This window comes from Ahaetulla prasina, chromosome 1, assembly GCF_028640845.1.
Source record: "Ahaetulla prasina isolate Xishuangbanna chromosome 1, ASM2864084v1, whole genome shotgun sequence".
NCBI classification, from domain to species: Eukaryota; Metazoa; Chordata; class Lepidosauria; order Squamata; family Colubridae; genus Ahaetulla; species Ahaetulla prasina.
Genome location: NC_080539.1, coordinates 84,075,858 through 84,091,356, shown reverse-complemented (window position 1 = coordinate 84,091,356; position 15,499 = coordinate 84,075,858). Strand labels below are relative to the sequence as shown.

Sequence of the window (15,499 nt, the reverse complement as noted above, 5' to 3'; positions counted from 1 at the left end):
AGAGAATGCAACCATTTAAATCCAGTGTCAGAATTCTACTGAACAGTGAGCTAAAATTTCTTCTGAATTATTTGAAACTGTTGGATGCCTCACTGAGCCATCAGTTCATTGCCTTTGGCCTTCCTGATTACATTACAGGAGCTGTCACCTATTTTATTCTGGCTAAACATACATCAGATACTTGTATGGATTCCAATTGGTTTTTTTTCAGTGCTACATGCCTTCTGTCAAAAGCAAGTAATGCTTATTATCAGGCTGTGCTTTCACTGAGGTATTTTTCTGTGTACTGATGTCTCTATATATCCCATCTAAGAACTTATTGCAGACATGGTCAGTTAAACACTGAAGTGCTTCATTAATACTGTAATCTGAGCAACCTTATAGCATGAATACACAATTATTATTGCAGATGTTTCTTTTCATATTTGGTTCCGCTGTGAAAACCTTCTCACTTTCAAATGGAGAGAGATCAAGTTGCCTCTAAGCTGGCAAGAGTTTAATGCACAGCTTTTCCATTTTTTTAAAAAAAAAACGCCTTCAGCAACTGAAGCAGACCATATCACATGACTTGAGATTATCTTTCAAAATACAATTGAAGAAGAATTGTACTTATGCTTTTGTGTGAGAGAGTTTGGTGAAACAGAGAGTACACACTAAGTAGAATAGGTAAGCAACATCATTAAGATAAAGGTTCCCCTCACACATACGTGCTAGTTGTTGCCGACTCTAGGGGGCGGTGCTCATCTCCATTTCAAAGCCGAAGAGCCAGAGTTGTCAGAAGACGTCTCCGTGGTCATGTGGTCGGCATGACTCAACGCCAAAGGCGCATGGAACGCTGTTATCTTCCCACCAAAGGTGGTCCCTATTTTTTCTACTTGCATTTTTACGTGCTTTCGAAACTGCTAGGTTGGCAGAAGCTGGGACAAGTAATGGGAGTCACCCCGTTACACAGCAGCACTAGGGATTTGAACCGCTGAGCTGCCGACCTTTCGATCGACAAGCTCAATGTCCTAGCCCCTGAGCCACCGTGTCACCTAGCAACATCATTACGATAGACTAATCCAAATTCGTTTCAGAGGTACATCTGAACATACAAATTATTTCAAGTTTTTTTGGTTTTAGACTAACTGAAGCCTTTATTTAAATTTAGAGTTAGGTTTATGCTTCCATTGTTACATGTATTTGTCTCACTCTTTCTCATACATTAAATGGAATTTAGGCTAATATCAGACATTGATAAAGCAGTGCCTATAAGGACTATGCAAAGCTTTGAAGAACTGCTTTCCTTCAACAACATTTCAAACAAAGCATCTCTTCAAAACTAATTTGTAAAAATCTTCTTTACAAAGGTATCTCTTTGGATGTTACCTCAGGAAGCCTCCTTCAGAAAAGAAACAATGGCAAGGACAGACTAGTGGCCTATGGTAAAATAATACTTTTTAATCAAGATGAACCTACCCTTAAGTGCAAAGAAGAGTTGGAGTCAGAAGGATGTGTCTGTCACTGGTTTATGTACTTAAGAAATGTTTAACCCGATAAAAAAAGCTATGAGTTTGACTTTGTAAAAATGAATTCGAAATTGTACTGTGTGGTAATGAGGACTGTGTTATTGCAAAGGTTAATAAATTGTTAATGAAATTGAATTTGGAGAATGAATATGTGAAACATTGCATGGTTGAATGGGGAAAGAATTTTGGGTATAATATAATGCTTGAACAATAGGAAAACACAAGTTTTAAAATTTACATTAAATTATAATTTTTAAAGACAAATTTTATAAAATGATGTGTTGACCTTGAACACACTACAGTGGCAGAATTAAGGGAGGAGTGGCTATGTGTCCCTCATCTTTCCTTTCTTCTAATTGCATGATCTTATTTAATATTTATAAAATGTCTGAGCTAATACATTTGAAGCAGGATTTCTAAAAGGCAGCCAGTGTTCAGAATGCTATGCAAAGAAAAAAATTTTTAACATTAAGAAAAAAATATATTACAATTTTAAAACCACAGGGAATATTTTAATATATCACATTTTTACATTAATATTCTCAATCAATAGTTTAATAGAAAACTAAATCCCATGATATTCGTTGTTCATATGTGTGTAGAACTAAAAGCATTGATATTTGATTTCTCCTTTACTGAAAAATGTTAAAAAGTATGAAAAGTGAGTTGGAATTATAGTTCCGCAAATGTCACAAGTTTTGTATCAGTTTGGTGTCAGACTATTAAGTTCTTGGAAACTATCAAATCCAACCTCCAGGCCCCTGCAGAAATCTACTACTAAGTATAGAACTGTGTAGATCACAAAAATATTCTACTATGCTCTTCTTTGTAATGAAATCCAACCGTAATGTTAGTCAGTGAAAACAGAGGACTATTGCTTGTGGTTGATATTTTAAACATTTATTTTTTTTAAAAAAGCAATGTATATTCATTTCAAACAAATCAGTTAAAATGTTAAAGCATACAAACACAAGTTGTGTACTAGCAGCATTCAATTGTTAGACTCTTCTAGAACTCTGCAGTGCCATATTGGCAAGCTAAACACACACTGTAGCTTGCAACCCCCTCTTCACCATAGTGCAGGTAAAACAAAAGCTTTATAAAATTAAAGAGGTTAAATAAGCTTAAATAAAAGATGTTAAATACAAGTCACATGCTCAAAGCTTCTGTACAAAGATAAACAAATCTGGCATTATACAAATGATTGGCTGGTTCACATCACATAGGATTATTATAATTAGGCTCTCTATAACCATCTTTGCTGAATATGAATTATATAAAGTCACTGACAGTGAATTGATCAAATGAGCCATTATAGAAGGCATGTGTATCTTTAGAAAAATCGGAACACAATTTAAATTCAGGCACCATTTTTTTTCTGCAAATAAATAACTCCTAATATATCTGCATCCAAACTACTCTTAAACTTATCAGTGCTATTTTTATTAATAAACACAGCTTTGTGACTATTTATTTCTACTTCCATTCTTATTGCTATGACAATGTGACTGTGGAAATATCTACTGTACATACAAAAAATAGAGCACCTTTAAACATGAAAGTATACGTCTACTTTCTTTATCTTACAATGCTGAAACCCAAGTTACTGTAAATTGCTTAAACAACTTCACTGGAGCACCTAAAGGAGTGGCTATAAACCCCAAAACCATTCTCTTCCAGGCAAGCTCAAACCATAAATTTATTCTAAAATGTCTAAAATGACACCAGGAATGTACATTCATTTTAACGAAAGCAAATGTATGTCATTCGTTCTCTTCTTCAATTGGATATAAAGAATTTCTAATAGTTTGTAGCTTTGTTCAAATGAAGGGGCCTGGGTGGAGGTTATAGCAGAAAATGTCTAAAAGATTGAAGGCTGATTAAAATAATATTAGGCAAATTCAAAATTATTAAGTTTTTCAGCAGCACTTTTTCAAATTTCAGATATTAGCATTTTTTGTCTACTGTACTGAAAAACCATTCTGTAAATTTTCTTAGCTGAGCAGCTGCTGTTTGTGATTCTTCTTGAAGTCTTAAATTATCTTGCCTCAAATGCTGGACTTCAGCTTGGAGAACAGCCTTGTCTTGCTTTTCCTAGATCATAGAAAGAGGAGTGAAATCATGTTTATAATCATTCTTTTTGTAGCACAGATAACAAACATGTACATATTTATTTTCCTGGTCACAATGATAGCAGTGGAATTCTGATTCTCCATTTATCTCAATTTGTTCGATTTTAAAGAAGGTAGCCTTGCTGCCTAAACAAGCTAAATGGGACTGGATAACCAAGTTTCTGTGTCATTGATAGGACCATGCTATCAATCAAAAGACATCATTTCATAAAAAGGTGTAAGACGTAAACATGCTTGCAAACAAGACAACAAGACAAAATTAAATTCTGCATCAGAGGTAGAGATGGGGCCAGGGCCATCTGGGAGTGATGCACGGACTCCGGAGCCTCCAGAGATAGACAGCAGAGGAACAGGAGGAGCCTGCTCCTAGTGCACGCATGTGAACAGCTGCCAGAAGGCAAGAGCAGCTAAAGCAAAAAGGACAACTCAGGAGTAAGGCCAGGAGATGATTGGCCCCTCCCATAAGGCTTAAAAGAGCAAAGGTTCTTGCGTTCTTTGTAGAAAAGCAACGTTGCTACAATTGTTTCTTGTCTCCTGTTTCTGAACTTCATGGGGTTCTTGCCAAGAAAAGCCTTTGGCAGGTGCCAAAGAAGACAAACATTTGTGATAAGGCCAAAGGACTTTTTATGAAGGACTTTGTTTTGGGCTTAATTTGGACTAAGCTGAGAATGAAGTAATTCTCAGCTGTTCTAATAAAATATGTTTGTTTGTGTTGATTGTGTCTGGTAATAACTATTTGGGCCTAGGTCACAACACCTACTACATGATCAGAGGTCCTTAAGTTAGTGTTGTGGGAATTATGTGTTTTGCAGAGTGATGGCATAGCAGAAAAAAATCTGTCTTTGTGTCTAGTTATTTTGGCATGCAATGCCCTATAGAGGCGTCCTGAGGAGAGAAGTTGAAACAGGATTTGAGGGATCTTTAGATATTTTCTTAGCCCTCTTTCTGGCTCTTTCGGTATACAAGAAATATGGGGGAAAGCATATATCAGATAAATGAATGAAGCAGCTTCCAAATACTATGTGAATAATCAGATTCATTATTCAAACAAAAAGCACAGGTAAATTTGTAGCATCCAATTAGAATTAAAAGAATATTATGTAAAAAAGAATTTGTGTGGTATTGCATTGCTGTGCGTTGCATTGCATTATTACAGAAATAAATATGTGTTTGTAAATGCTTAAGAATAGGCTGTACTGAACCATAGTATATACAAATGTTTGCATTGCTTATTTCATATTTTGAGGCTCCATCACAGGAGAATAGTCAGAGCCAGTCATAGTAGCTGCAATATGTTGACATGGTAGCTTGTAGGCATAAAATTGCGTTACTGTCTAGTACAATGATGGCTAACCTTTTTGCCATCGTATGCCAAAAATGGGGGGAGTTGCGCATGTGTGTGCCCACATCCATAATTCTATGCGCCTCATGCAGCCCCATATTCCCCCCGCTTTGGGCACACAATGGCCCAGTGGGCCCAGTAGGCCCGTTCTTCACTCTCCCCAGGCTCCAGAGCCTTTCTAGGAGTCTGGGGAGGGCAAAAACAGTGTTCCCCACCCCCCTCTGGAAGCTGGAAACTGCCCATTTGCTGACTTCTGGTAGGACTGGAAGGCCTGCTTTTGAGCTTGCGTGCCCACCAATATGGTGCCATAGGTTCGCCATCACGGGTCTAGTATATAAAAACCTAACATTAGAACTTCACTCTCTAATTTGGCACACTACTCTCAGAACATGACTGAGATTTTTTGGTATTATTTCTTTTATTAAGTTTAACAGGGATTCAGAAAACAATTTCTTGAATGAATATTACACTCGTGGAATATTCTAGATGTGATAGCAAATTTTCACCTTTCCCATTAGAAGCTGATCTAAAGTTCAAAATAGATGAAATGCTAAGCATCTGGAAGAACTGCAGCTTGGAACAAAGGGAAAGAGGAACAAATACATCTTTTTCAGAGTAAAAGGACACTTTATTCCTATACTGAGTTTGTCAGAGGAAAAGTGGTGGATATGCCAGTTAATCTCCCTCCAATTCTCTGCATTTCTCCTTAAAAAACAAAACAAAACACAGGAGGATGTTTCTCTAAAGCATGGGTGTCAAACTTGTTGTCTTCATCACATTGTCCTCACTTGACACATCGCAACTTTATCCCCCTTTGCTAAACCCGGGGTGGACATGGCCAGTGCATGACGCATCGGGCCTGTGGGCCACGAGTTTGACACCCCTGCTCTAAGGGGTCAATTTTAACTAGCAGTTCATGCCACCAACCACCTCCCAAAAATCACTCCCAACCATTCTTTTTTATAAACTGTACAAGATGTGACTTTAATTAATCAGATCTACTGCAATCAGATGCTCTGTGAGCTGTATATTTATGAAAATTTTAATTTGAGACATCAACTTTTCTAGTTACACAATACTGTAAGGTCTTTAACTGATGTTATGCAATTATGCCTTGCAATGTTTGAAAAGATATTTGTGTGTTAATTAATCTTACACAGGATTCCACTGACAGTTCAAAAGTCAGATAGCACTGAACTGTAAAATTTGTATGTAATCTCACTCACCATTATGTGTAATTGGAAAAACAGTACATCTATACTTTCATACCTCACTGAGGTGAGTACAGTATTTTTTATACTGTTGTTATTCATGTGGTATGCAGTCAACATACCACATTTAGATTACAATAGCAATAGCACTTATACAGCTTCATGGTGCTTTACAACACTCTCTAAAGCAATTTCTAGAGTCAGCATATTGCCCCCAACAATCTGGGTCATCAAAAACAATCTAAATTGAAAGTATTGCGTAATTAAATTGACACATCCTTTTTGTGTATTTCAACACTTGTAAAATAAATTCCTGTTCAAATTATTTTCATGATAGCCTTCTAGTTAAGTTTATAATGAGGGTATGGAAATGGCTTTTGCTCCATGGAAGCCAAGGGGCCACCCAATTAAAATATACGCCCCCCCAATCCTCCCAGGGCTACTTCCTGGGTCAAAAATGACCCAGGAATACAGTTGCCTTCCATGAAGGCAGACACTGATCTGTCTAGGACAATAGAGCAATGTGATTCACTAGAGCCTCTATGGCATACTATTTGAATTTATATCTCAGGATACATCTTTGCCTTTCAAAAAAGTTACTTTTGCAAGAAAAGATTACAATAAAGACATCTGAACACTTTAGGAAACAATTAAATTAGAAAGCAGAAGTCATGTGCAGATTTCCCATAATTTTAAGGGCAAAATGTGGTTTGCTCAATGGCCTGATGTGGTTTGAGGTCACAGCACACAGCTTTTCTTTCAATTCACTTCACCACCGCTAATTACCCTATTTGCAGTATGCTGACTCCACGTTGCTTCTAATGGCAGAGCAGCTAGTACCACACGAGTATAGCTTTCATATAATATGTAAGCTAGTGTGCAGGTCCTAGACAGAAATCCTACAGTATCTTTAGTCAAACGATGTAATATTAATGAAGACATTTTATTTTTTTACCTTTCGAAGATCAGTTTGCAATTGTCGAAGGATCACTTCTAGCTGGTTTACTTTTCCAGTCAAAGTAGTAGGACTATCCTCCCTAAAAAATCAAAATGTACTTTGGGGTTAGTTCAAAATATCATATAGATTTCCTAGTAAAACATTTCCATACATCCATACATAACAACTGAACAATGTACAGTATATTATGATTTTCAAAACCATATAAAAGCACTCAGATTTTAATTCAGAAACATGTAAAGTAAAAGACCCAATCTCAAATGAAAAGTTGCTGAGATACATTCTTTGGGTTTAAATCAGAAGTGGGTTTCAGCAGGTTCTGACACGTTCTGGAGAATTGGTAGTGGAAATTTTGAGTAGTTCAGAGAACTGGTAGTAAAAATTCTGACTGGCCCCACCCCCATCTATTCTCTGCCTTTCAAGTCCCAGCTGATTGGGAGGAAATGGGGGTTTTGCGCATTTTACCTTCCCCTGTCACTCCCAAGCCACGCCCACCAAGCCATACCACACCCACCAAGCCACACCCACAGAACCGGTAGTAAAAAATTTTGAAACCCATCACTGGTTTAAATGCAATGAAAAGCATGTGCTAAACTCCATTCTCCTGGGGTTCTGAGAAACCCCTTAAAGCCTGTCTCAAATCTTAGGCCAGGGCTTAATATGTTTGTAAGGGCGCTGTTGTGGTTTCCTGTTATTGTTAGGGTTGTTTTGGTCCAGTTGCCTGTGCTGTTTTATATTTTTACCTGTTTTTATTTCTGGATTTTGTAAGCCACCCAGGGTGGGCAGCCATTAAAAGAGCAATTAAATAATTTTAAAAAACACCATGATCTGCCAAAGCCTTGTCTGGTCATTAATTAAAGGCTTTCTGTTACCAAAAATCCAAAACAATTAGTCTTAATGACATAGTGAAGTATGGATTAATAGACCCGGCTAGATAGTAATGCCTAGTAAACCTTGGCTTATTGTTTTTCCAATCAACCTTTCTGTATGATAGTTACATATATTGTTGTGACAAAATAAATAAAATAAATAAATAACTGGATGGGAGACCACAAGAAATACCAGGGATATCAGGTAGATTAGGAAGTAAAGCAAAAACCATGTCAAAGGCAAATCACTTCTATATTGCTATGAAAACTGTAGAGTTGTGTCCAAAGAAGGAAGTGTGTTAGAACAAATCTTCAGAAGCTATATGAGTAACAGTGTAAATAAATTTATTATGGAGGACAAAATCCCACAATGGAGATACAACTACAAAGTGGAGAGACAACCAATACGATTTTTCTTGCTCCTAATATATTTCTGTATTTTCCAAAAGAAAGGGTGATATTCCCCCACCCCACCCCAAGGTAATTTGCCTTTGAAATTGTTAGCCTCCTTTGGGAATGGGTGGCATACGAATTAAGTAAATAAGGAAGGATGTAAATCAGTAGCTGAAATCATAGTGATGGAAACTGCAAGGAAAGAGGATGGTTTCAAGAAGCTGCCAAGTATTGTACACATTCTGCTGACAAAAGATTAATGTAAGCAAGACCAGCATTGCTGGATTCGCTCCTTGGGAAGATAGTTAGACAAACCGAGACACAGACATAGCTGCCCAACTCAATTTTGTGGATCACAATGCAAAACAAAGAGAGGAAACAATAAAGCAACAAAACTTAACTCCCTAAAATGTAATCCAATAAAAAACATGCGCGTCAGGCTCTACTGAGATTGCTTACTGCTGTGCCTAATTGAAATTATGTGAACAAATGCAAGAGAATAAGTGATGGAGTGGAGAAAAAGCAAGGGAATAGGAAGGAAGCTGTCAAATTCGGAAAAACAAGTAATGTTATACAATATACGATTGTATAACATTGTTATACTGTGTACATGCCTCACACTGGCTATGGCAGTGAAGAAGAAGAATTAGAAAAGCCAAACGTTTCAAGTGACATTGTGATGCCATTAGACTTGTTTCCTGTGCCGTAACAAGTCTAACCAAATAAGTTTTGATGACATGCATGTGACTCCTGGCCTTTTAAAGAAAGAAAAGTACCTGAACTCCTTATAGCTCAGACAGACTTCAAACAAGCAATTCAATATATATAAACTGCAGATGCTACCTGCAGTATATACTTGGCTTTGCTTTCTTAAAGCCAGAAAAATATAGATCATGACTCCCACTTCTGTTCAAAAGCTTTCTCCCTAAATGGATTATCAGCAAAGAAAAATAACAAAGGTGAAACAAGAGACTATTTATGAGACCACCCACTATCAAAAGATCTGAGCAAGGGGAAAAAAACCACACAGCCCTATTATTAAAACAACAGATCCACAACAAATTAATTATTAAACTACTATTTAAAACCTTACGAATTCAGACTTGCACTGCATAACTAAACATTGTCAACAGTCATTTGAGAAAGCCATGTTCTGAGGTCTTCTTAAAGGCCAATGTGGAAGGAATTCCTTGTATTCTGCTGGAAAGGGAATTCCACACAGGGTGCCTCACGGCGGAGACAGTCTGCTGCAAATGGCATCCAGATGAACTGGCTGCTACTGGGTTTGGACATTGCCCCAAAAATCCAAGTCGTAGAATCATGCGGGAAGAAGCCTTCTCTGTACATACTTTACATACCCATTAGCATCAATGAAGTCTTTTCCATTTGTTGGACTTGAGCCCAAGGCTTGGTTATTCTCCAAAGCCTGCATATGCTGCATGTCATTCAGGGTACAAAAAGATGCCACTCTTTGATCTAGAAAGGCAAATGCATAAGCAAATAACTTAAAAAAAGGTAACCTAGAAATACTTTCAGAATACAAAACTGATCAAGAGCTGAATCCAGATATAGCCAAAAAAAAAAAAAAAGAGAGAGAGAGAGAAAAGAAAATGCTTGCAACCATTTCTTTAAATCCTCATTCCCCATCCCTTGGAATTCCGGACAAATACTAAAGCATGCTCATTAATTACAGCTTGAGAGTTGCTGTAACTGACATTTATTTTCACTATTTATTATTCATCTCATTTCCCCAAAACTCACAGAAATTCTAAACCAAAATACTTTAAGGCAAAGCAGATATTTCATAAGAAAAAAAGCTTTGTATTTCATTTAAAAATATGAAATCCGATCTACTATTTTACTTGAATAAAGGAACTAATTACCTATACACTTGAACTCCAATGAGCTAAAATTTTCATTATGATCTTATCACTGGCAGATCAATTTTAGTCATAAAAAGAAAGCTGCTTACACCAATGATTTTTAAATTACTTCCTTTCCAAGGACAAAATACATGCTTTACTCTTTGGGAAATAAGCTTCCCCGCTGAAAGGCATGCAGTGTGGCAGCCAAAATTATACCCAGTACTAAAAGGAAAAAAAAAAGTATGGCACGCACACATTTGTTATAGAACAAGAAAGAACAGAACTCTGAGCTTTTTCCATGCAACGTTTGTATTCGGTAGAAGCAAAGATCATTTGTTTGTAGACTGAATTCATTCTGTCTCTAGGTCTTGGCCCTGACCACAGCATGCCTTCCTCTGTTCTTGCATAGACGCAAACCTTGTCATGCAACCGTGCAAACATATAAAAGCATATATACTTTTTTTAAAAAAAATAATGTAATATCCAACAGTCTACCCAGATCATCACCTAGAAACGAAGTGTGATGACAGATTGGCCCAAGTTCTTCGTCAGAGTCATAATCTGAAATAAGATTTAGAATTTTCCTATGAACAAACAAAGTCCACTGAACTACCTTTGGATTATGGCACTTGCTATACTTATGTGAAACAACTCAATCTTGTGGAATTTACAGGGTTATGTTGTGTAAACTTTACTGTGGGGTTTCTATTAAAAAAAACCTCTAATTCAATGTTTTTCATCATCAATCTAGCATTGTCATGTTCTCCTCTATAGATCTGGATGCTGACAATTCTAGTAGTTATAATAAAGTAGTTGCAGAATATATAAAATAAAACATGGAACAAAAACAGTAACACTTTTCTTTTTCAGATATATTTATTAGTTAGGAATATTAGAGAAAGGGCAGTAAAGTTTACTAAATAGGTTTGTGAGTTAGCCTGGTTTTGAATTATAAGTATAGCTGAACTTTTAAAATAAAAAACAGCATTTCATTTTCCTTTTTGTTTTACAAGTCAAATTTGTAATAAAACACGAGTACATTCAAAAGTGAAATTATTTACTCTGAAAGAGTGAGAAAAGAGAAACTGCGTTGCACATCTATTGGTATGTCCTGAAATAATGAAACACAGAAACATACAGCATATTCTTTTCTCATCCTTATTTTAATGTTTTTAATTCTACTAAATACATTTAAGTACATTATTTTAATCTTTCGATCTATAGTTTATCAGTACATGTTGAAAACTGATAGAAAAGGCAGTGCACAAAACAATGTTTATTTGGATATTTTGGCTACTTTCTATCTCTCTCTTTATAGCAAGATATGAGCATTCACTTTTGATTTATTCTTCATTCTCCATTTGCTTCATGTATTTAGCCTTGATTTTGGGAGAAACTGCTATAGACTTTGGCTGAATGAGCAAATATCCAAGGTAATAACCAATACATTGAAGGTATTACTAGCTGAATAATTATTATTGTGAGCTATAATTACATAAGAGGTTATGTTTGTCGAATATTAATTTTTAATACAGTGAAACAACTGCTATGAAAGACACACAAAAAAGAAAAGGCTAAAAAGGAGGAAATAGGGCTGTGTGTTATGAATAGAAGGGGTACTGTTTGAAGCTACTTTGGAAAACAGTTATATGGATATAATTCACCATTAAAGAGAGATGATTTGTGTGATATTTGTAGTTATTTCCACCTAGCATCCCAGAAACTGAATACAAAACAGAATCCTATAACTTCCATTGTAAGATAAATTCTATTCATTTTGTTATACTGTAATAGTCTTAATATATAACAGCCACATGACTTTTATCTGTGTAAAGCAACCAGAAAAACTTATTATCAACAATATACTTACTTCTTAAAAGTAAATTATAGTATCATAGATGTATTTTCTTTGTTTATAAAATTACTGCCTTTTTTATGTCTAAATTGAAAATGAATGTGCTACTCTAGTTAGAATGTCTAAACAGAAAGGAGAAATCAAATTTCAAGGTCTCATTAAGCTTATGAAGTTCACTAGGATATGCAGTTTTTCATTATATTCATTTTCTATTTTACATAAGATCTATTGGAATTTAGGCAAAAGCAAATGCTTTAATCAAAATCTGAAGCTTGGTCTCTCTTCTTTTTCATTTGAAATGACAATGAAAGATAAACCACTCTTGTGTGTGTGTGTGTGTGTGTGTGTGTGTGTGTGTGTGTGTACACGCACACATATCCAGTATACATACTGAATCTATTTATAACCATAGCATGCACCACTCAGGAATTTGCAAATTTCAGGAGAGGCTTTTTAGAGGGTGCATTATCTTATCATGAAAAGCCAGCAAGAAAACCATTGCACAAACATCCTTTTATTCATACAACTGTGAATTTAATCCACCATGTTCAGTCAAGACAATTCATTGAAACCACTGCAGGCATCTGGAAGAGTACAGATGCTGTCCTGAATGAAGTTGGCAACATTTCAAGACACAACGTAAGATATTGAAATGGGCTCAGGGGCAAGATAAAAACAGCCTCTTTATAGTATGCTTATGCTTTATTTTATTTTTTTAGGGAAGACGGTTTTTTAAGCATTTTTATCTTTTTATCTTTTATCTTACGAAGTTTAATAAATGATACATTAGAAGAAAAGCTGTTTTATTTTGTAGTAGCAAAATGTCAGAAGTCTTGACATTTTCTAGTTAAAAAGACCCTGGTAGCACCTTTTCCAACCAACACGTTTTAGATTGTTTATGTCTTTCAATATAATGTGTTATATTAGTCTTTCTAACTAAGGTCTTTGTAACCAAAAGACAAACATTTTAAAAGATTTAAAGGGACCCATTTAAGAGGATTAGCATGTATGTATGTATAAAACCAAGCGTAAGAATAGAATAGAATAGAATAGAATAGAATAGAATAGAATAGAATAGAATAGAATAGAATAGAATAGAATAACAGAAAACTACAGGTAGTCCTCAATAATTGAGACCAGCAACTTTGTCAATAAGTGATGTGGTTAAATGAAAGATCACCATGCCACATTGAAAATGTTCAGTTCCTTAAGCAAATCACCTGCAGTTGTTAAATGAGTAAATCATGCAATCATGACTTGATTTTAGTGCCAAATTCTCCATTATTTCTGTCATGGGAAGCTCACAAATGGTGATCATATAACCAAAGAATTCTGGTGACCGTTACAAATGAGCATGGGTTGCAGAACACCCAAATTGCAATCATGTAACTGTTGAGATTCTGCAACAATCTCTTTCTCTCTCTCTAGCTATCATCTAGCTATCATAATTTCTGTCCTGCTACCTGTTTATTAGCTTTATTGTGACATAACAGAAACTATGTTTAGAAAAACGACTTCAGAAAAGTCTTTACCTGGCGGGTAATTTGTAGACATTGTTTTTAACTTTGTTGTACACCACCCAGAGTCACTTGACTGTGAGATAGGTGGCCAAGTAAATATGAAGAAAAAATGATCAATATTCATTTTTAACAAAGGATATTTTCTTAGTCTTGTAGCTATATATTTTGTCTTAAGTCCACTGCACCTAACAGCAATCTGATAGACCAGGGATGTCAAACTCATGGTCTGTGGGGAGGATCCAGCCTGCAGGTTGCTTAGATTTGGCCTGTGGGGCTGCCCTGGAAACAGCAAAGGAGGGGTGCACAACCAAAAATGGAGCTCAGGAACCCATTTTTGTTGGCAGAGCGTTCGGGCCACCACAGGCACCGACGATACAAGTGGCATCAAGCTGGCCACACCCACCCCGGCCACGCCCTCCATGCCCCCCGAGGTCAAACACAACCCTGATGCGGCCCTCAATGAAATCAAGTGTGATAAGATCATGAAACCTATACAATCCACTTATCAACTGGGAATTACAGATTTAGGAACAGAAAGCTGATGGGTTAGGAGAGCATGCACGAAATTTCCAAATTATCAAATGTTTTTGAGTGACATTGCCTCTGGTAATAACAGGAGGGTGGCCTCTTAATTTGCGATAATTTAGCAGCAGTTACATTGATCGCACATTACCTTCAAATGCTTGTGCAGCATCAACTAAGTGACACCAGTCTAATCCTGTTGCTGTATCTGGAAGGGGCATTAAGCCAGGATCATTGAATCTTGATTTGTCAGATAAAGATCCATCTGAGAACCACAGTTCATCTACATTAAAAAGAAAGTGGACTTTAAGATAATACATTAGAAAAGAAAAGAAAAACATTGAAATATATGAGCATCAGGCAACTGCTACAAAAGAGGCCCATTAAGAGGTGGGATGACTATTTTGTAGAATTCAAACAGCTCCTTCTTTTTCTGGAAGAATAGGATGAAGATGGAATATAAGTATAGTTTTCAAGGTAGATGAATAGTCTCACTTTATTCTTCACTGGCCAGATTGAGTACAGAAAAAAAAAGGCTTTATTCGTCTCAAAGTCTGCACCAGAGTTTACTTTTAATTAGATGTGTTCTCCTGTGTTTCATTGAAAGTTTATGCAATTATATTTAGTACACAGATGTTTTTGAGCTGCTTGACCTGGCAATTGTTATCCGCCCCTGAATTTGTCAGAGATTTTCAATGCCCCTGGTAAAACTAAATATGACATCTCATATAATGAATGCTATGTATTTATCACCAAACCAACTACTTCTTGTCAAAACTTTTTGTTTCCTTCTGCTGTACATTTTCAACTGACTGAAGAAAATAATCTAATTTTCATATCCTAGATAATAATCTTTCAAATAATACCTACAGATTGCAAGTGTTTCCTTCAGGTTTATTCAAATTTTGAACAATTCATTTTATTCCTAGCTCCTGTTAACAAACGGTGAATGCAATTGAGATTGAGAAGTGGTAAAAATGCTTCCCATACCGGCAGAATATATCCATAGAGTTTGTACTATTAGTAGATGAAACCTGTTCCTAAATCTATGAACGTGTACAAACAATTTATGTCATTTACAATAATCTAAAGCTTGGGTGCACATAATATTTTGAGTTGAGGGCCACAGCATAAAAAAAGAATTTAATTGAAAAAGTTTAACTGATTGACCAAATTTGGTGTAGTGGTTAAAGCACCAGGCAAGAAAATGGGACGCAATGAGTTTTAGTCCCTCCCTTAGGCATGAAGCCAACTGGACAACTTGAGCCAGCCCTGAGAAGGAGGCAATGACAAATTACTTTCAAAAATGTTGCCAGGAAAAGTG

General features: G+C 36.1%; 1 protein-coding gene across 2 annotated transcripts in view; it reads right to left on the bottom strand.

Annotated features, from left to right (window-relative positions):
• Positions 1-2,392: 2,392 nt before the first annotated feature.
• The window catches only part of SIPA1L2 (signal induced proliferation associated 1 like 2), a 100,440-nt gene continuing 87,333 nt past the window's right edge, over positions 2,393-15,499 (bottom strand). The window contains exons 18-22 of one of the 2 annotated variants that reach the window (XM_058166486.1): positions 14,327-14,458; positions 10,786-10,839; positions 9,772-9,889; positions 7,149-7,230; positions 2,393-3,602 (exon numbers count right to left, since the gene is read on the bottom strand). In XM_058166486.1, the coding sequence (XP_058022469.1) occupies positions 3,456-3,602; positions 7,149-7,230; positions 9,772-9,889; positions 10,786-10,839; positions 14,327-14,458 (533 nt within the window). In that variant the 3' untranslated portion in view covers positions 2,393-3,455. The remainder of the gene's footprint in view (positions 3,603-7,148; positions 7,231-9,771; positions 9,890-10,785; positions 10,840-14,326; positions 14,459-15,499) is intronic. The other variant, XM_058166496.1, reaches the window with a different exon arrangement.